The sequence below is a fragment of the Macrosteles quadrilineatus genome, unplaced genomic scaffold (genome assembly GCF_028750875.1).
Source record: "Macrosteles quadrilineatus isolate MER2022 unplaced genomic scaffold, UCM_ALF_1.0 Scaffold_5__1_contigs__length_97177068, whole genome shotgun sequence".
NCBI lineage: Eukaryota > Metazoa > Arthropoda > Insecta > Hemiptera > Cicadellidae > Macrosteles > Macrosteles quadrilineatus.
The window spans coordinates 29,265,104-29,287,622 of record NW_026542598.1 but is presented as its reverse complement, the minus strand read 5'-3'; the positions used below and the strand labels follow the sequence as shown (position 1 = coordinate 29,287,622).

The 22,519-nt window shown below is 35.7% G+C and overlaps 1 protein-coding gene across 1 annotated transcript; it reads left to right on the top strand.

Annotated features, from left to right (window-relative positions):
- Window positions 1–4,573: 4,573 nt before the first annotated feature.
- LOC128994784 (nurim homolog) lies at window positions 4,574–13,115 on the top strand. Its single transcript, XM_054419553.1, has 5 exons — window positions 4,574–4,874; window positions 7,909–8,087; window positions 10,109–10,276; window positions 10,888–11,021; window positions 12,155–13,115. Exons 1-5 carry the CDS (start codon window positions 4,733–4,735, stop codon window positions 12,273–12,275), a joined length of 744 nt encoding a protein of 247 aa, XP_054275528.1. The 5' UTR covers window positions 4,574–4,732; the 3' UTR covers window positions 12,276–13,115.
- The last annotated feature ends 9,404 nt before the right edge of the window (window positions 13,116–22,519 follow it).

Here is a 22,519-nt window from a genome sequence, read left to right as displayed (position 1 = left end):
TAATAATAATAATCCCCTCTCTTTTTAAGTCTTGGATCCATAATTTTTTACCTCCAGGCAGCGATGGAAATTAAGTATGTCCTCTCCCTTTTCCCCCATACAGTAGATAAGCACGTCAATCTAATGCTTTCCCGAATGTAGAGCTAAATTACTAAGGGAATAATACCTCTCAAAACGAGTCTTCCATGTCTTCCAGTCGTGAGGGTTGAAGGAAAAGGCTTCATGAGGCTTAATGTTCAGGGATGCGGGTTCTTCATTTGACTGCGCCATGTTCTATTTCTTATTTAGATAAAAATTAAAAGATCAAAAGAATTAAACTAAACTGTTTTTAATCAAGACACTAATACAAGACAATATTATTAAAGAAAGTAAATAAAAACATATGGTTAAATATTAATTAAATAATCATAGAGGTTAAACAATTAACCTTTTGTTAATAACTGATAAATATACTGTATACTAACTTACTAGTAAAATAAGTATATATATGTCATTACCAATACCGAAAGTGGCATTTTCCGGTACACGCTCAAGTTTAATGTACGAAGCAGAGATGAACACAGGAACACCAAATTTCACGTCCGAGGCAAAGCAGAGCAAGAGAGCATGTGAGAGTTATTTCCACAAACAAGGCGAAACTAATGATGGGAATAGTTGGAGCAAGTGCCTGAAAATCACTTTTGTTACAAGTTATGAATGACACTTTTCAATATGACGCAAAAATACTCGCAGAATAGAAGACCTCGGTAAATTAAAAATATTATTTCTAAATAATAAAATTAAAATAGATGGTACTGGTAACAGCAGTCTGACACACATCCTACCATTAGCTTGTCAAAACCCCTTATAATGGGCAAGTGGGATGGGTGTTCAACTATGATTTCATTAAAAAGTATTAAAGTAGGTATACAATACAAACATACACACACAGACATCACTTCAAAAACCACTTTTTGGGGTTCAGTGGAGCAAAATAGATTTCCACCCAAAACTCAACACTTTGATGAAAACAAAACATTCTCCATTATAGGTACTAAGTACAAAGTACATGGAGACAAAGTAATGCCTTTGACTAAACTGTATCCTTCTGTATCCAATAGTCAATGGTGATGCAGTAAAAACTTAGCAATAGCATAACTTAACCAGTTAACATCACAAGTTTCAAAGTAATGGTTATGAGTGCAACAACAACGAAAAACACAAAACTAACTTTACTCTGTTACTGTTCACATTTTGTATTGTTTTGTTAAGCAGTGAAAACAGCTGATTTCAATAGTCGTACATTGTAAACAGACAGTGGCCAGTAGTGGGGAAATGAAATGTAGAACTGTTTGAGGATTCAAGGGGCAAGGGAGAGTAAATTTCTCAAGGTAGGCAAGAGCAATTAATTAGTTATTTGTGCAACTAGTGAGAAAAGTGAGCAATTGACTCACTCGAGAGAAATCCTTACTCACGAATGGTTTCTCGAGTGAGGCAATTGTACTTTGAACTCGAGTTGCACATTATACTTTTCCTACAGTTACCATAAAACAAATAAATTTGTGAAGAAACATAACCTATTTTTACACAAAAGTGAACTTTTAATATAACATTTAATGTGAAGTGACAAATACAACAGTACAACAGCTGACCAGCTGATTTACAGCCAGTGCTGCCAACGTATTTCGCGCGCATACGACGTTGCCTGCAGGTTACGCGCTCACTATTTCGTGCCTTCACGTTGCAAATCTGGAGTGAGACAAAGTAATTAGAGTGAGACAATGTTAACATTGTCTCACTGATGAGCGAATTGGCCACTTTGCTTTCTCAAATCAGTGAGAGAACATGTACATTGTTAGGTAACTGTAGGAAATAGTTATTTGTGCAACTAGAGAGAAAAGTGAGCAATTGACTCACTCGAGAGAAATCCTTACTCATGAGCCGTAGGCGAGTGAGGAATGGTTTCTCGAGTGAGGCAATTGTACTTTGAACTCAAGTTGCACATTATACTTTTCCTACAATTACAATCAAACAAATAAATTTGTGAAGAAACATAACCTATTTTTACACAGAAGTGAACTTTTAATATAACATTTAACGTGAAGTGACAAATACAACAGCTGACCAGCTGATTTACAGCCAGTGCTGCCAACGTATTTCGCGCGCATACGACTTTGCCTGCATGTTACGCGCTCACTATTTCGTGCCTTCACGTTGCAAATCTGGAGTGAGACAAAGTAATTAGAGTGAGACAATGTTAACATGATGAGCGAATTGGCCACTTTGCTTTCTCAAATCAGTGAGAGAACATGTACATTGTTAGGTAACTGTAGGAAAAAGCTGTTTACCTAGCTCAAAAATTATATTCTGGGAAACAGTAGCCCCCCACACACTACCACACCAGACCTTCAGACTCAGACCAGACCGTCTGGCTGCAAGCATGCAGTCTTTTATATCAATTATTGCGGTATGGCAACGACACCTGGGTGCGTAATTTAACACAAAAATGATTGAAAGGACAATGGATGTAATGGGCGAGAGATGATCAGTCTGTGTTGTAGTTTAATTTTTTACTGACTAAGACTAATGTACGAAGGCACTACTAAGACTAGTGGTTTTGATTCATTTGTTACAGTATTGTCATGCCAGGATCATTTACAAAAAACACCAATGATCAAGGTCCATGGTGGAATTTTCCTTCCACCATGATCATAAGGTCAGCTCGAAAGCTGGGTCCAGTATGAACCATAAAAAAGTGACACAATTTTCGGGAATCAGTATCTTATTATTGGCTACCTTATAATGATTATTAGGTGAGCACTATTTATAACCACACTGAGCCAAGGCCACCTTTATCTCCAGGCCGCGGCCTTCGAAGTGGCAACATCGCAAGTGAGTTGAAACAGCTGTTTTGTTTTGGAGGCAGCTAATGGTATTTGTGTATTTTTTAATAATATATGAAAATATAAAAATATTGACTCCACTTTAAATATACAAAAATAGATTTTCAATTTAAATAGTTTTTTTTTGTTTTTATATGTTTTATTTTCAATCTTTTAATACAATGTATGTTCATAAATGAAAATTTAAATTAATAATACGCGAATTTATGAGCTGGTGTCATCTGTCTGCCATGTTATCTTATGGGACGTCTGGCGCTAAACAACACCACTTGCAACGTTGCCAATTCTACCAGGCCGCGGCCTGGAGTTAGAGGTGACCGTGACTGAGCACTGATTAGAGCTATATAAATTAGTTATCGAAAAGAACTACATTCTACATAGGAGCTATACAAAATTAACTGGTGTGAATTTTTTGATACACTGTATGTGAATGCGGTAAGTTTCCTACTTTGGCAACTGAAATTATTGTGTACACAGTATATATTTTTTCATTATGAGTTATTTGCTATATCTTTATGACTGACTAAATATTGTTCTTTTCCAAGGACGCAGTTTTCTTAAAATATGTTGAATAATTTGTACGGATATAATTCAAACAGTAGTCCCTTAGTATACAGCGGCCATATGAAAAAAAAAACTCCAGACTATTATAGTAGATTAGTTAATGTAATTAACTCGAAGGCCCAATCTAAGAGCATTTTTCAGCTTTGGCATAGAATTGGTTGTGGGCTTTTGGAATTGAGTTAGTTGCAGAGGTTTCAATAAGCTTGATGGGTTCGTCGCCAGTAACAAGTCATTCTAGCTGTGTTTCCCAAGACTTTTATATTTCATGGAAATGTGTAACGATATCATAAATATTTTATGCACTTAGGCAATTAATTGTCTAACAACTTATTATCCTTGCCATAATGGCTTTACAAGTTACAAGAGCTTTGAATCTTATTTTTATTATCAATTTTGGCTCAAACTTTTAGCTCAACTTTTACATTGCGTGTTGACTCTTGAGAGTACAATAGATAAAATTTCAAGAGAGCTATCACACACAAATCCTGTCAGACCCAAAGAACATGGGTTGAACCGATTGCCCTAAAAGAGTTTGTATTGATGTACAGTTCAATAACCTGCTTTCAAAGTTCCACACAGGCGTAGACAATGAACTAATCTAATTGTGAACAAACAGTATCGTTGTAAAAAAATACACAAATACCACCTCCTCAGCAAACCTATGCAGAATAAGCGAAATTCCATTTACCTGATTGGATTTTCAAAAAATCTAATTAAATAACATTCGGTTTAACATCAAGTAAGTACAGTACCTAGGTTTTCTGCTACAGGGAGGGTAATAAAGTGGGTTTTTTTTAGTAAAATAATAGCCTAGGATACAATTAATTTGCAAAGTTTGATCAAAATAAGGCTTCTAGCAGAACTTGCTTCTATTACAAGGACCAGAATGAAGGAAAATATTATAGCCTCGTGGTTATTCATTTTACAAGACTGCCACTCCAGTCTATTGGAACGAAAAAACCTAATGTTGTTGTTTGTTAGTCATCTGGACTGGAGTGGAGTTACAGTGTTGCAGACTTTGGAATTTGTTTGTTTGTTTATTTTTATCGTTTGTTTGTTTTGATTGAATTTGAATAGCAGATTTATATTGTTAGACTGTGCTGATAGTATCTGTCAGTAGTGTCAGTATGGTTATTGGTTAAGGTTTCTTATTTTGAATCTGTTCGACAAGTTTAGTGTTTTAATTTTAACGTCGATTTGTCCGTACCTTTAAAGTTAAGAGCAACACTATTTATTTTTGTTATAAAATAATCTCCGAAATATAATTCTAGACTCAAGCTTTCAAAATGAGACTTTTAAGCAAATTATTTTATACAGTTCTTTCATTCTGTTCGCTTGTTTTTACACTATCTAGCCTTATTACTTTCTATAAATTCCTCTCTGATTTCCCATCAAAAATAAGCCTAGCAACCACAGCTCCTCAATCAGGTAAGTCAGATTTAAGTTAAGATACAAGAGATCTAACGACACTTTTATTAGGCCTAGTTTCCTTTGAACCGTCAACATAGCCATACTTAAGTTATGACTTTGACTTATTTCCTGTCACTCCTTAGCAGAGCCTAGGTAGGGCCTCTACGAAACAGCGCTAACGAACACGATTAGCAGCCAATGCCTTTATAGGCCTACTTATCTCCAGCTTTTTTCCGCCTCTCTGATTTCGGCTTCAATTGTTCTCTTCCTTGTTTTTCTCGGTCTTCCTCTGTCCCTGGGGATTCGGCTGCACTTTACTTGACGTCCTACACTCATTCGATTGTTTTTTCGATTCAATATTTTCATTCGATTGTTTCATTCGATATATCGTTTGGTTAGTTAGGTTAGGTTAACCTTACCTAACTAATTAAACGATATATCGAATGAAGCAATCGATATATCGATCGATATTTTCATTCGAATGAGTGTAGGACGTCAAGTAAAGTGCAGCCGGGGATTCCATCTTAACGCTCTGTATAATTTTTTACAACGATACCGGTATACTGTTTGTTCACAATAAGATTAGTTCATTGTCTACGCCTGTGAAACTTTGAAAGCAGGTATTAATTGAACTGTACATCAATACAAACTCTTTTAGAGCAATCGGTCCAACCCATGTTCTTGATCCTTATGCAGGGATTTGTCATATTTATAACTCTTTGGCGGCTGTCCACAAGTCTTTGTTAGAGATTACGTCTGGCCAATGGATTCTTTAAATTCTTCTTAAGCACAGGTTCACAATACCTGTGGCTTAATTGTTTGTGATTGCTAGAGAAACTTTCCACGTTTCACATCCATTTAAAGTAAAACTGACTTTACGTTGGTGATAAATATTCTTAATTTTGTTCTGGTTGATACTTCCCTAGGTCTCAAAACTGATGGGTATAGTTAAACAAATGCAGCATTTGCCTTCTTGGTTTGGGCCACTACATCATCATCCGCCCCTCCATTTTTGTCAACACACTCCCTAAATATGTAAAAGGATCCACTTCCTCTATGTCTTCTTTGGCCATTGGAAACATATTGTTATTTACTGGATTAATCCTCTTTGATTTTGTCTTTTGGACATTCTCCTTAATACCTCCTTCTTCGTCTTTTACCCACAATGTGGGATTGACAGCGTCACTTAACACGATTACTAATAAAAAAAAACAATATTTACTACTATTTACATACATCCGGCAGGCTACAGGTTTCTTAAATCATCCCTTAAATACTCTGAGACATTGCAATAGGCCCGGCTCTTGATGAAAGTGGTTAACACTGCCTCAAATGTTCTCAAGTCCAACAACAGTCGCACCCTGGGTACATCAAGCTGATGGCACTCCCTGGTGTTGTACTGGTGGACGTCAACACGAGTGCTGAAAGTTGTTAAATTGGCCCTAACGTGCACCAGACAGAGAAGTATGTAGTGGCCAACTACAGTAAGCACACCAAGTCGTGCAAAGAGGGGTTTGCAATGAGCACTAAAGGCTAAAGCTTGATCGATGTTCATACCAGCTGACAGGAGAGAAGTGTCGTCTGCAAAAATGAGGATAGTGCCAAGGTTGTCGAGATCGTTGATCATGATGAGAAAAAGGATAGGCCCAAGCACTGAACCCTGGGGAATACCAAAGTCGACTGGCAAAGTGCCGGAGACAGCTCCACCAACTGCAACCCGGTAGATTTCTCTCCTACTTGTGTTCCTCAATACCTGGTCCAACACAACCAGGAAGAGGGTTGGTGACAAGACACAACCTTGCCTCACCCCTAGCTTTACCTCTATCGAGCTTACCTCTATGTCCATTGTATAATTTTACAACTGTAATTCTTGTACATTTCTTTGATTAAATTAATTATTTTTCCAGGGATTCCTAATCTTGTTTATCCTCTCCAGATTTGATCTCTTCTGACAAGAGTCAAAGGGTTTCATAAAGTCTATAAAAACCAGATACATCCCAACACTGTACCGGTATTTTATTTATTTGTTCGATTATTATTCTCATTGTGTTGATCTGGCCGAGCGATTTCTCCTGAAGCCAGCCTGTTCTTTTTTTAATTTCCTATCTACTACATAATTGATTCTATTTAATACTTTCCTTGGAAAACATTTTACCAAGATGATCGATAGCAAGGATATACCTCTCCAGTTCTTGCACCTTTTTAAGTCTCCTTTCTTTGGCAATACAGTTGAACCTCTATAAGACGAATTTCAAGGGGTAGGGGAAAAATTCGTACTATAGAGGTATTCTTAATAAAGAGGGTCGTTTTATCGAGGTTTAATGCTGCTGTTATTCTTCTTATAGAGGTTTCTCCTCGCTCCAAGGTTTCTCCAAACAATGACTGAGGAAGGAGGAGGGATGGGTGGGGGTTTCATGTTGAGACAAGCTTCTGTTTGTTTTGAAAACTACGTACTATGGAGGTTAAGATTATGATAAATTCGTCTTATAGAGGTCACGTTCGTCTTGTAGAGGTTTTGTGCTAAGCATATTCGTTGTATAGAGGTTAATCAGTCCTAGCCCATGTCACAAACAAATTCGTCTTATGGAGGTTTTTAACTTAATTACTACGTTGTATAGAGGTGTTTTTAGCATTGACCTATATGAAAGTGTCAAGGGGATTTAAAAAAATTCGTCTTATCGAGGAATTTGTTTTATCGAGGTTCGTACAAACGAGGTTCAACTGTATAAAAAAAGTCCCACTTTCCTGTCTTGGGCCAAAACCTCTACAATCCAGATTCTTTCAAACAGTGGTTTTAAAAGATAGCCATACGGACCTTCAAATTATTTATCTAATTAGGTAAGGTACCTAAAATAAAATCCTAGACTTGTAAGTTATCTCATGGTTAGGAAAAATGCATATTCCTTACGTCGTTTACACTCTAGCTTAACACTTGATGGTTAACTTATAACATTAAGGCATTTTTAGAACTCGGCATAAGTTATTCATTAAACAACACTTCTAGACTAGGCCTTCCGAGAAAAGCATTTTCTGACGTAAACCTATGTTTTAGATGCAGATGCTGCTGTGCCAAATGCTGTTGAGGCAGTTGCTGTTGATTTGTCTCTGCTGTGTGTATTTATCATATTACACTCGTCACTGATTCCTCTCCACAAGGTCATATCTTCAGTGCTTGGAATGCCATTCCTAAATAAAGTTTTTTACAGTGTAATTTCGGCTTTATCTCTTCAGGTAAGCAAGCATACCAATCTCCTTTGTTATTTCGGTAATTCTTACCTTTTCAGTGCACCCTCGGAAAATTAAATTTTCTTTTTTAAAAACGTAGAAAATAACGCCCTGATTCTGAAAATTATAACTTAGTTTTTTTTGGCGCAAAACCATGTAAAAGCAGAAGAATGGGGATAAAACTGGAAAAGTATTGGTTAGGTTAGTTTAGAATACGTTGAGTTGGGTTAGGTTAGGTTATCAATAACATTGGTATTGTTAGTAACCCAACCCAACGTAACCTAACCAACGCTTTTCCGTACGTAACTTAGTTACATTTCCGTTTTCCGACGGGCGTATATCTGGTAATATTCATTGGATCTTGGAAATTCTTGCATTTTCTTGTTCAGCTTGCTCTACCGGTTAATTTGAGGTTGGGTTGGGTTACTAACAATACCAATATTAACCTAACCTAACCCAACCAACACTTTTCCGGTTGTAACTTAGTAATTTTTAATCGGATCTTGAAACTTCTTGCATATTGTTCAGCTAGATTACCCGGTCAAAGTGTATAGCATACCCTGGATCGATTTACGCAGAACTTTCTTCCCCATTTTGCGACGCTTTTTCGGCCGTATCTCCGTTAATATCTATCGTATCTTGGAAAGACTTGCATATTCTTGTTCAGCTTGCTGTACCGGTTAGAGTACTCACACGACCAATTTCGTCGTAAAATATTTTTTCCGTGGTTTTCCGACATTTTGCACTGCAAAAAAGTTTCATTTTCAGAATCAGGGCGTTATTTCCTAGGTTATGAAAAATGAAAATTTTATTTTCCAAGTGTGCACTGACAAGGTATGAATTATCTTTATTTTTTTGATTGACTTTTAAACTCCTAAATATTTATTTTTGTGTGCGCTACCTTCTCCTAAGACACTAGGATCAGATCGAGCTTATGAACCATCTAACACATTCATTTTATTTTGACAATTGCAATGCATTTATTTCCATGTTTCAAGCAATACAGCTTTTTGAATTGATTAGACATTAATTCAGGCTAGGCCTATCTTAGAGGGCTGTGACATTTCACATTAATTCTTACGTGTTGGGTTCTAGTGTGCCAGCTACCTGAAGATTTCACATTCAATTTAGAACTGTTGGATAATCGCTACATAAGCTGTTGATTTCGGGAGACAAGGAGGTGTGGGTAGGACTACATCGGAAACAGAAGAAAGGAGATATTAAATGAGTGGTAAATGCATTGGGAGCAGAGTGTTTTGTGTTAAGGTTTTTTCGGATATATACCTGACATCAGAAAGAGACTGGAACAAGATTGGGAGATGGGCCATTATGAAACACAGTTTGTAACAGGACATGGACAATTTCAAGGCAAATTTGTGAAGATTTCACATGGTGGAAGAGGAAGTATGTAGATGTGGAGAAATAAAAACCATGAGTCACGAATTTATAAATTGTTCACTTCAGGAGACAAATAGGAGAGAACAGGAAGAAGTCTTTCTTGGATAAGATAGGTCTAGAGATGAGAAAATAAAACTTGATGAGTGACAAGGAAACAATTGAGACGTTTAGAAAAGTAGATAGGGAAATAGGAAAAACCAGGGACACATACAGGTGAAAAAAATTAAAAAAAGAAACAAACAAAAACTAAGAAAGAAAAGGAATGAAAACTTGCCCATGAAGGGGAGAGGAAAGGTTAGAGAGAATCTCAATGATCCCTATCACTCAGGGCGGTATGGGGAAGGGAGTCATCCTGTTAGGATTTTGGACACATAATGTGTCTGGAAACCTATTGCGGCTATGAGTAAGGCTATTTGTAGAAAACACTATTTGCAATAAATGTTGATTATATCGATCTGTTATGTACATCTTGAGTATTTCCGTAGTCTTTGAGTTGAATATTTTAAAGTCATCAGAAATTATGACTGTTATTCTTTTATAAAATAACGCCTGTAATACTTAGAAATTGCTCGAATTCGAGCAACAGGTACACTAGTGGAAAATAATTGATTTACCACCTATATTTTCAGCTTATTGTGCGTTGGTGGATGCCAATCCCCGAGTTTACTTTTTGGAATGTGGATACTCAAGATGTTGATAAGCTGCGATTCTTCACTGGTGTTCATATTGTCAGTTGGATATTGATCTATGCAATGATGATTACTATAGGTTTGCCAGATCTGCTAGGATTAAAGCAGGTATGTAAAATCAAAAAGATCTTGATAAGAAATAAGGATATATAGAGATAGGGTACCTGTTTTTTATTATTCTGTCAAATTTTATGGAACAAGTACTGTAAAAGATTTGTTTGTATTACTTTTATCTTAGTTTTTAGTTATTAACATGTTCACTGCGGGCGTATCCGATCGGATACGGGCCGAGCGGTGTTCGGGTGCTACAGTAATTGATCGGCAATGCCTTTTGTAGCCTATATCTTCGTTTTTGCTCTAGCGTCGGTCAAAGGCGGACCTATACCACGTTAGCGTGTATTGGAGGTGACTGTTTGTTGTGGTTTAGGTTGGTAGTAAAATTTCCCTGTAAAATCCCCCATCTGGCAAGCTTAAAAATCAACTTGTTGTCTCGTCTTTCCCCCTTCAATTGGCAATACAATGGGACCGCAATTTTTCTTTTAACTCAATTTCAGAGAATTATTCATATTTATTTATTGTATATTTCATGTCTATAGGATTTGTATCAATGGAAGGTAAAATAATAATAGACATTAAACCAATAAATAGGTTTCTTTAGGAATGTTATAGTTGTAAATTCTTATAACATTATCATTACCAAACAAATTGACCTTTTACAGGTCTATTGTCACATGACTGGGCGTTCAGAAGAGTCTACTATGAATTCAGAGCGTATGAAACATTTCCATCAGAAAATGAGACACCCATCGTTCCTAGGATTTGCACTCATATTTTGGGTTTATCCTTGTATGAGGTAAGTATGTGTTGGGAGTTTTAAAGATGCCAAAGCGAAGAGTAGTTTGGGCTATTAATTAACAGCTGTGTCTAAGGAATGTCGGCCTTAGTCACTAACAAGACTACAAGATCGCGCCACTCATCTCCATTCATACTTGGCTTAAAATACCTTACATTGTATGGTCGCCATTTCATAAGAAAGTATAAAGAAAAGTATAAAGTAAAAGAGCAAAGAGTTTTGGGAACAAAAGTTCCCAAGATATTTTCAAATCAGGCTAACTTCAAAATTTAAGGAATGGAATCAAGTGATTGAAAGCTTAATTACTCTAAATTGGACTAGGCTGGTTTTTATTTCATGTAAAGAAAATATTGAAAGCATCTTATTTTGCCCAAATTAATTAATGCAGACTATGAACAGCAGTTGTTGTTATGAGTACCTGTAACCGGTGCTAGTTTTCAGTCTATGTTCTATTAATAATTATGAAAATTGTTGCTTTACGATTTATGGAGCTCTCAATCAATTCCCCTCAAATTCCAAGACGTTATATGTCATGGAATTTTGGTTAAATGTTTTTAGATCACAAGTTGGGACAATTGCGGATTGTAGTTCTGCAATTATGAAATGATGGCATAGTTATAACTGTTTTCACTAATATTCACCATCAATTCATTAGTATCATGACTAGACCTACCAATGCAATTCTCAATAGCAAACTTTCAGCAATTAATAAAAAAAAAAAAAAAAACAATAATGCACCACTTTTTACTTGGCACTAATTACTCCGTGGTCGTACATGGCACAAATTTGACTATCAATTTCATCAGTTTAGAATTTTCTGTAAAAAACGTTATCTTACCAAACATTTTAGAATTTGCAGGTTTTTAATCACAGCTCTCATTTCAAAATTTCACCATAGTACAATTATGGAAGGTTGCGATAATGGCAACAGTTTGTTGCAAACTGAATGTAGAAACATTCTGACTCAAACCCCATTTACAATAACAAATTGTCTGTTATCTTATAAATAGGTTATCTGAAAAATATTTTTATGATTTTTAAGTTATAGTACAGTTAGGCCCTACTGTTATTTACACTTTAAATAAATGCTCATAAATAACAAATCCCTGAATCACTGACTATTTGTATTTCAGACTAGATCGTCTGCTGTTGGCAACAGTGTGGACTCTGTACATGCTGCTGGCCTGGCGACCCGACACTTACACTTTTAACTATCTGGTGCAGCAAAACATGGCTAAGCGGTCTGCCTTATAAAGTCCTTCCACTTCACTTTCAATCATAATCAAAGACTGACAATAACAGTATTCTAACTTTAAGATTTACAAGTTTATAACATCAACTGCCTTGTATATTTTGCTATGTTTCTAAAAAGAGACTATGGTGATTTGTTTAGTTAGATTAACAAATAGTAGGTTAAAATTTGTTAAATTATTAACTTTGAATTGTAGCCTACAATCAGTTGTAGTTCTCGTTTTTATGTGAGCTCCATGTAGGTAAGGATGTTAACTATGATGCACTAATGTTAACTAAATGTTTAATTTTTGTATTTTAGGGTATATTTTACAATTTCTGCTTCACAGGATGGTAATAATTAGAGAATAATGTATGGTTTAATCTACACAATCCAGGCGCAACTAACATTAAAATTGTCTTCAGCTGTTCCTTAAGGATCACAAATAATCTATAAGGATGTATGTATAATATAGGTACGTTTTGTTTGGATCTTTTTTTAAAGTTCAAAAGAAAATAAATCAGATTAAAATAAAAAGGCTTTGAATTTTGGCGATATTCAGTTACTAACATCATTGACCATTGACTATACACCGTCTCTGTGTATAGTCAATAGTAGTACCCATTCCCATGAGTCATTAAGTTTTTTTAGATTTTAAATGGATGTAGTTAAGTTGAGCTAAATTTGAAATCAACTTGTTAATCATAGCATCTGTTGTGTCACATATAATTAATGAAACTAAAATATTATTTTAAACCAAACCCCATTCTGTGTGTGGTCGTGCAACTATTTAAAACATTTTGGGTTGTCTACTTAGGGGCCCAAAAGTCAAAAGCAAATCCCAAACTCTGCTAACCTATCAAAATGAGTAAATTAACTGTATGTAAAAAAGTTCTAAATAAATATATTTTTCTATATTACAAGTAATTATTATTACCATACTACTGATTACACCAGATATTGTAGACAGGAGCAAGAAACCTTGTGTAGGTAGCTTTTACACTCACTAAGCTCAGATTTTCAAAGCTATTTATTTTTTAATATTTATCACTTAAGGTACGTCGCACACTGGGTCCGCTCAGTTCAGTCGGTTCGACAAACTTTCAGTTAAGTCCGCTCTGTCCGTCTCAGCCACTTTTCGGTAAGCGTGCGATTTAAGCGATGGAGGGACCGAAGGCATGTGCAGAATACATCAGTCAGTGTTGTGCAACTGAATTAGGGTGGTCTGACACATGTTCGTAGTAGGTCTACTGTGATTATTTATTAAAGATGAGTTCCGATGAATGATTTATTTCTGTTGTACAAATGTATCCATTGTTGTACGACCTGTCACACAAGGATTACTACAATATTACAATGAAGGAGGTGATAATCCTTTTCTGTAGCTAGTGCCAATGCTATAACAGTAATTTCTTCGTCACTACTGCTGTAACTAATAATCGCACTAATGAAACCCCGGCACAAATTAATAATTTACTCGCGAACAATGACAGCGTCTGTCCACTGGCGTTTGGCGCTCAAAAATAACTGAACTGAGCAGACTTAACTGACACAGTTTGGGAGAAAACTGCCGGAACTGAGCTGACTGACCTGAGCAGACCCAGAGTGTGACGTGCCTTATTATTAAATAAGTATATTCACTATAGATTCCTTCCAATTAACCTTTATATCGAAATATTTTTTATAAATTATTTAAATGTCTTTCAAAACGGCATGTCTATATTTAACCAAAAGTGTAAAATGAAGCGTGGTTTATGTGAAACTCACTAATGCCGTCAAATTTCACCCAACCCTGGCACTGTTTGTTATGGTGAGTCCATCCATCTGATAAGCCACACATTAGTTAACTTAATATAGATTGCACACATACGCAAATCTAACCTGCGCATGCATAACAATATCAGAGGTACACTCGTCAGCACAACAAGTTTACCAATTCAGCTTCCATGCCACTATTTGACTGTTGGCTGGACGGGATGAGTGCTGCCGAAGCCTGAATAAGAATAGGCACAAAAGTGAGATTCAACGGGTTACTAAAGCGCCAATGCCAACGGGTTGGTGTCCCAAATTACCTTGACAACAAGACCCTTGATAGCAAAAGTGTAATTTTGGGAAAGATTGTTTTGTCAAAAGTTTTTTTGAGTTTTAGGTGGATATATCCTTTTTTGGCCCCCCTGAACCCAAAAAAGTGGTTTTAAAGTGATGTCTCTGAGTATGTCTGGCTGTCTACCTGTATGTGTACAGAGCTACAGACCACCATTTTTATTTGAATTGTATTTTTCCATAAAAACCCATAATATTACGGAAAAATCAATTTTTAAAAAATGTATGTTTTACTCTTTTTGACTCTGAATCAGATGGTACCCCCCCCCCCTTGCTGTAAACATAACAAATTAAAAGTTATTGCAACTTTTGTTATTTTCTCCATAAATCCTCACAGAATTAATTAATTAATTCACAGAAAAATCAGATTAAAAAAAACTTACAACCAATTCTGATTCAATTTGTGTGTATGTTAAAGTCCTTTTATTTTAACTCTTAATGATGTGGCACAACCAACAAGTCTTATTTAATAATCCCTTGAGACTTGTTATCGAGTTTAATGTAATTCCTTATAGATATATCCATGCTATACAATTTTTCAAAAGGATTCAGGATGAAAAATGTTTTTGTTCAGTTTATGACAAATTGTTTAATTTTTTAAAAGTAAACCAACTTAGAACCTCTAAAATACTATATTTGGAAGTTTTTTTTTGTTGTGCAAAACCTAACAAGTTTTCCACTTCCTTTAGATTATCCTCCATCCATCTATATTTTTTAGTAAAAACATTAAACCTTTATAGTAACTAATATAATTCTTAAAATGTATTTAACATTAAAGACAAAGTATCCTTATAATATATGAAATAAGGAAGTAAATGTGACAAACACAAAACATTGACCCGTTACAGCAACGGGTCTCAAAATATTAATCTAACTTAACGACCTTATGCTTTTAGCTGCCACATACATTTACTGGGTTTGTATTTTATGTCAACTGTTAATTTTGAAGTTTATAAAAATTAGAACAAAAATTAACGAGGACCTTTAAAAAATCATTTTAGGTTCTGCAAAACCAATAATGTTTTCACTAATTTGTGTATATCAATTCATCTGTAACTTTTAATAACAACAATTACCGTACTTAAAAGGAATTTTATAAAGTATTCAATATGAAAGAAAACATATCCTTATAATAATATATGAAATATAAGAGAGAAGTAAATTCAACAAACACAATCCATTCACTCATCACAGCAACATTAGTCTACTAACTTTTGTTTTTGGCTGCCACATTCGTCAACTGGGTTTGGATTTTATGTAAACCATCCAGTAAAACATCAAGACTTGGCTTGCTGATAACCATTTTCAGTTCCTCCGCTTGATCTTGACCATCAACCTACAATAAAATCACCAGTTACACTTAGGCTAAGGCCACACGGGCGTTTTTTCGTGCAAGAACGCAGCATGAAAAAAAGCGAGAAATATGAGCAGCATTAAATGTAATGAGGTATGCCACACGCAGTGTTTTTTCACACAGATGCGGCGCGTCTGCAAAATCACCTGCCGCGGGCCCACTGAAGAATGGACTGGGGTGCATTTTTGAAGCTTGTTTTCACGCTCTGTCCCTGGCCACACGGGCGGGAGCAGGACACAGCTTTGATCAAGTCGTTCTAGCAAGTTAAAATAAAGATAAATGTAGGCCTATCTAATTTTTTCCAGGATAGCGTAAAATATTTTATGGTCTAGCCAATTACACAGTAGGCCTACACGTTTTATCTTAAACATGGGTCGACCTTACTGGACCACTTAATAATTTGTTACTAAAATGAAAGGAATTTAGTTGGACCAAAAATTTAAAGAGGCATTTATGTAGTAGAATATTAAAAGATCTGATAAAATGTTTTCCATAAAAAGATTTATATTATATTTTTTATGTTAAATGTAAATAATTAAATGAAAGGATAACAAAATAAAATAATTTTAGTGTTGTTTTTGTATTGAAATTAATAAACCATTCATATTTCTTGTTGTTCACTAGTCAGAAACAAGGTTACTATTCTGGCCATGAGGAAGATACACAACATAATTACAAAAATTCATCAATCAACTGCGGGTTCCCAGAGCGTTTTGCGGCTCCTGGACTTCAACCAGTGTGAGAATAAGCTGGATTTTACCGCGTTAAAAAAAACGCACGTGTGGCATACAACAGCGGGCATTAAAGCAGCGTGAAAATAAACTACATTTTGACGCGTGAATAAACGCCCGTGTGGCCATAGCCGTACAGCTGCTATCATGGTAAGAAACTTAAAAATAAACAAAGGAAATGAGGGCCTATTACAATAGGGAATTAGGCTAGGTACATTGGTAATCTGTATCAAGACTAGTAACTAGCAACAGTAGCCTTTCTGCGGAATTTCATCCACGACCATGTTCGTCATAGAGACTTCTGGTGTGTGTGGATGTGTTGTTTGATGTTCTGTTATGTTGAAGTGTCATAGATGATGCACTTTGAACTGGATTCACTATGACAAGGGCCTATTTTTCTGGAAGTGTGGTAGGTTAGAAAAACTGTCAAAAAGATTGTGAGTCATGACTGACACAATATGTCAGCAACACCACTTGTCCACAACCAGTATTTGTCAGTTTTTGTATTTTAGTAACATTGTAGGCCTATGCATGGAAGTGTTTTGACGACTCTTCACAGCCCCAGTAGGACTTGTTAAGCTTTAAAAGATGGCTGTAATGAAAGTCAGAATTTTCTTGTTTAAAGGGTAAACATTTGAAAAAAAATTACATTAGCCTATTTGAAACCCCCAAATAGTTTGTTCTCATGACCCGATCTTGCTGGTTCACAAACTCATTCCAAGTTTATTTAGCCCTACATATTCAAGCCAAATTTTATCAAAATCGGACGAAATTACGTAAGCTATCTTGTTCACGTGTACGTTCATAAATCTGAACTAAAGTTAATTTGAAATAAATCTGTATAAGTGTGGTGCTTAATTTTCGAGAAACTGAAAGAACAAAAATTCGATCAGCACATACTCACCTTACCCTCAAAATCCCTCGCCCAACACGATAGTATGTTTCATCACAAGGGTGTAAAGTGAATATTTTCAAAACAAGCTTAAGTTAAATAGAAAAGGGTTGGGAAGACCATTTTTTTGTCATATTGCACCACTATTCAGCTGCTTAGTAAAGTAGATTCGTCTATTACGAATGTGTTTGTGTCATGACTATAGATAGATGGCTGTAAATGACATGTCAAACTATTGATGGGTATCAATAGTTTTCTTGAATTTATTGGGCTTTCAGTGCAATAAACAATTTTTTCCTTTGTCATCCATCTTCATAGATTCAGAATTTAAACATATTTGAATCCAGTCGACATCAATGCAACACTTTTGATACAACCAATTGATTACAATGAAAGGCAAAAAGAGAGCAAAATGTATAGGCCTACTGCTGACGTCATGTAGCCTATAGATTTCAGCCAATTTTTACTCCCTTGCAATTTGAGACCTGTAAAATTGAAAATATGTAGCTTATTGGAAACAAAATGTTTGATTGCAGATTACAAAAAAATTGTATTGTGAAAAAAATCACACATGATAAACTTAGAGCAATTGTATAGAAAATGTAATTTAAATGGGTTGAATTGTTTTCTAGAATCAGAGGATGACATTGGCTTACACTGTTCATTGTGCTTTCTCTCAAATCAAGCCTTGTGCATTGATTTTATTAGGTCTTTCACAACTAACTGTGTCTTGTGGGAAGTTATATTTAATTAAAACCCTGTTTGTAACGTAACCTTTTGCCTCGCTCTACATTTACAACATGGATTGAAAAAGTGGACCTATTACAACAACTCGCTTACTTAAACCTAATTGAATTACTTACCAAATCATACTATTCTTGATCACAGTCATTGAATAGACCTGAGTTACTCACACATTCATCTATGTGACTTTTTATATCCCCATTTACTTCTAATGAACAGATTGGGCAGGCGCTTTTTAGCTCACTTGTATGATCAATTGTTTGATGGGAACCAACAGAGAAAGGAATTTTGGCGATTGATTCCTCAGAAGATTCACTATCTTTAACGTCAAAGGGGCAATCAAGAATATCAAAGATTCCTGAGTCATTTAAACACCCGTTTTCTAAATGAGATTTAATGTCAGTTGTTAATTCTCTGTTACACATTGGGCATATTTCTGAAGAACGGCACTCATGAATTTTGGCGATTGTATTTGATAATTCCTCAGAAGATTCACTATCTTTAACATTAAAGGGGCAATCAAGATCATCAAAAAATCCTGAGCCATTTAAACATCCGTTTTCTAGATGAGATTTAATGTCTGTTGTTAGTTTTCTATTACACATTGGGCATACTTCTGAAGAGTGGCACTCACAAATTTTGACAATTGTATTTGATAATTCCTCAGAAGATTCACTATCTTTAACATCAAAGGGACAATCAAGCTCTTCCAAAATTCCTGAGTCATTTAAACATCCGTTTTCTAAATGAGATTTAATGTCTGTTCTTAATTCTCTGTTACACATTGGGCATATTTCTAAGGAACGGCAATCACGAATTTTGGAAATTGTATTCGAAAAATCCTCAGAAGATTCACTATCTTTAACATTAAAGGGGCAATCAAGATCATCAAAAAATCCTGAGCTATTTAAACATCCGTTTTCTAGATGAGATTTAATGTCTGTTGTTAGTTCTCTGTTACACATTGGACATACTTCTGAAGGACGGCGCTCTAACTCTTTGGGATGAATACAATCTGACATAATGTTGTTATAGTTTGAAACACAACAAATTTCAAATGATGAATCTTCAGAGTATTCACAATCGTCTAACTCAAAGGGATTGTTGAAATCGTCGACAACACCTGAGTTATGCAAACATCCATTTTCTAAATGAGTTTGAATATTAAGGACTTGTACGTTACACAGTGGACATGTTTTTGTGGAGCCACTGTTTGGGTTTTCACTGGTTGAATCGGAACATGTAGGTCTATCATATGGTGACATGGTTTCGTTTAGTATATTTAATACACCAGAATTTTTCAAACATTCAGTTACGTGGACTGAAAGATCACATGAGATATTCATGGAACATATTGGACAAGGTTGAGATAATCCTGATGGATTATTGTCTATTGTTTCAGATGTTAAATCAATGAATCCAGAAATATTTCTAGGTTTGGAGGTTAAATCAACATATGCTGTTGGTCTATTTATTTGCCTTAAATTCTGGAAATGAGCCTTTTGAAACATTTCTTCAAAAATACAAAGATTGCTGTTTATTCTCATGACTGTTTCTAAATCAGACCCGAATAAGCCTTTGAATCTCCTCTGAGTAAATTCTATCGGTTCTCTGATTTTTATGAATTGACCTCCACAACGTATCAAATGATCTTGCCACCAAACATCTGATTGACCAGGGGGCTTATTTGTTGATCTTTTAACCCGGCCAAAAAATGGAGCCCAATTTACACAGCGGCCATTGCACCTCCACCAGTGTTGCTGATAATGTTCAACTTCAGAGTGAAAAGTGTGATAAACAGTTATATTTGTGCCCGCTTTCTTATTAATACGGTTCATGTGCTTATGGAACTCTGGTCCATGACTACCAGAATCACGAGTCTTTGTCAGAAACAAATATGCATGAATCATTTCATGAAGGAGGGTATCAACAAGGTCACTTTGAGGCCTCAAACTCAAAAGCGGGTGACTTAGACGGATACGGCAATCGTTATCTTTGGGTCGAGATATGCACACACCAGCACTTCTTTTAAGACGATTGCTGTATTCTAATTTAACACCAGACAGGCGACCCCAGAAATATCGAATATTGAACTTCTTGAAAAGGGTAAATACATCCGAGTTGTGTTGACTTGAGGCAGTTTCATTAGGTGCCTCTAGGTTAGCTTTTGATCTCTGTTTTGACTTAGACCTAAGGTTGTATCCAATGTTATCATCACCCATTTTTGCAGTCTTGGTTTAACTTAGGGCCTAGGCTAGGCTTAGAAATTGGGCACTAGGCTTACAGTAGGTACTACAAATTGGCCTATACTTGCAAGTAGAACTAGCTAACATGTCTGTAGGCTAGCCTATAAGTTATATAACTTGATTGTGTTAATTACTTAACTTTTGTCTTTTAGGCTATGTGGGTAACTTATAGCCTATCAGGCTAATCCGATGAGAACCCAAAATTGAATTTCTTCTTGTAAGTTAATAAAAGATAACGATACCCTAAGTTAAAGTTAGTCTATTACTAAAGACCCCACAAGTACACTACTAATGCTTAATCTTGATGAAAATTGAATTAAGTTACATTGGAATTACCCAACTTACTTTGAAATTAAGAACGCAGTTTTTGTCATTAATCTCTATGTTTTCTTTCACTTCACATGAAAAATCCTTAAGTTTGTGTAAACTCTGATTTGACATTACTCTACCACAAGAGAGTAGTTAGTAACTAGTAACAGTAGTAACTTATAGATCGTTTTACACAATGCAGGACTTGTTTAGTTGGATTTTGGTGTAAATAAAATGTAGGCCTACTAAAGTCTAAACTAAAGCCAAAACAAAACAGATCAGAAATATTGTTTAACTTTAACTTAATAAACAAAGTAGTAGTAGTATAATAACCTCAAAATATATTTTAATTTTAATTTTTTTGAATTTTTTTCCAGTAGGCTATGTCATGAATGCCTATGCTACGGCTATGAAACCCATGTAGCTTCGAGATACACTATTTGTGCCATTTGTGGTTGCTTCCCCTAAGCTCAGAGTAATAAAACAACAAAATTTGTTTTATTACTCTGAGCCCTAAGTCAATGATAAGTATTTTATTAAATTTATAATCCTCTTTCACGGCCGTCTTTAACTCCAGGCCACGGCCTGGTAGAATTGGCAACGTCGCAAGTGGTGTTGTCTAGCGCCAGACGTCCCATTAGTTAACATAGCAGACAGGAGACATCAGCTCATTATTTCGCGTATTATTCATTAAAATTAAAATTTATGAACATAAATTAATTGAAAGATTGAAAATAAAACATACAGGATTGAAAACAAAAACAATATTTAAATAGAAAATCAATGTTTGTACTTTTAAAGGGGAGTCAATATTGTCATAGTCCAGTAACCAAGCTTTCGTAAATACACGAATACCATTAGCTGCTGCCAAACTAAACAGCTGTTACAACACCACTTGCGACGTTGCCAATTCGAAGGCCGCGCCTGGAGTTAAAGCACGGCTGCCTTTAACTACAGGCCGCGGCCTGGTAGAATTGGCAACATCGCAAGTGGTGTTGTTCAGAACAGACGTCCCATAAGATAACATGGCAGACAGGTGACATCGGCTCATTAATTCGCACTTTATTGATTTAAATTTAAATTAATGAACATAAATTTATTAAAATATTGAAAATAAAACATACAGAATTGAAAACCGAAGCAGTATGAATTAAAATCCATACCCTGAACATTTTTAAGCAGAGTCAATATTGTCATAGTCCAGTAACAAATCTCTCGTAAATACACAAATACCATTAGCTGCTTCCAAACACAACAGCTGTTACGGCACCACTTGCGACGTTGCCAGTTCGAAGGCCGCGGCCTGGAGTTTAAGGCGGCCGTGGTTAAAGGCGGCCGTGCCTCTTTTCATCTAAGGGGGTTGGCTGAATTGGTCCCTTTCCCTTAAATATCTCTAAAAACTATAGCCTCCAGAAAAACATTCGTCATAAGTAAAAATGAGCTACGTAATAAAGCTGTACAAAATGCTCCTGTATACCTTTTTGCTAGAATTATTACTTAATAGAGATATGGAGAGGAGGAAAGTGGGGAAAAATTACACAGCCGCTGATGTAACTCATTCGCTAAGGGGGGGGGATACAAATTATACACTACTTTTATAATATAGATGTAGGTAGGCCTACAAAAAAGGGCATTGGAATTTGGCACGGTTCTTTGTCTCGGACGAAAACCCCCGGAACATCCTTAAGAGTTACATTTTTTATTCTACCCTACCACCCTCAAGAAAAATTAAATATGCTTCATGTTCTTATGGTTGGTAAATGACATTGAAAGTTACTAGAATTTGTAGGGTATGGCGATATGATATAAACCACGATCACATTAAACTCCAGGCCGCGGCCTTCGAATAGGAACACTGTCAGTGCTGTTTACAGCTGTTTTGTTTGGT

Coding starts and splice junctions, on each gene's coding strand:
- LOC128994784 (XM_054419553.1), top strand. CDS start 4,733: ATGAGACTTTTAAGCAAATTATTTTATACAGTTCTTTCATTCTGTTCG. Junction 4,875..7,908: donor AACCACAGCTCCTCAATCAG/GTAAGTCAGATT, acceptor CCTATGTTTTAG/ATGCAGATGCTGCTGTGCCA. Junction 8,088..10,108: donor TTTCGGCTTTATCTCTTCAG/GTAAGCAAGCAT, acceptor CTATATTTTCAG/CTTATTGTGCGTTGGTGGAT.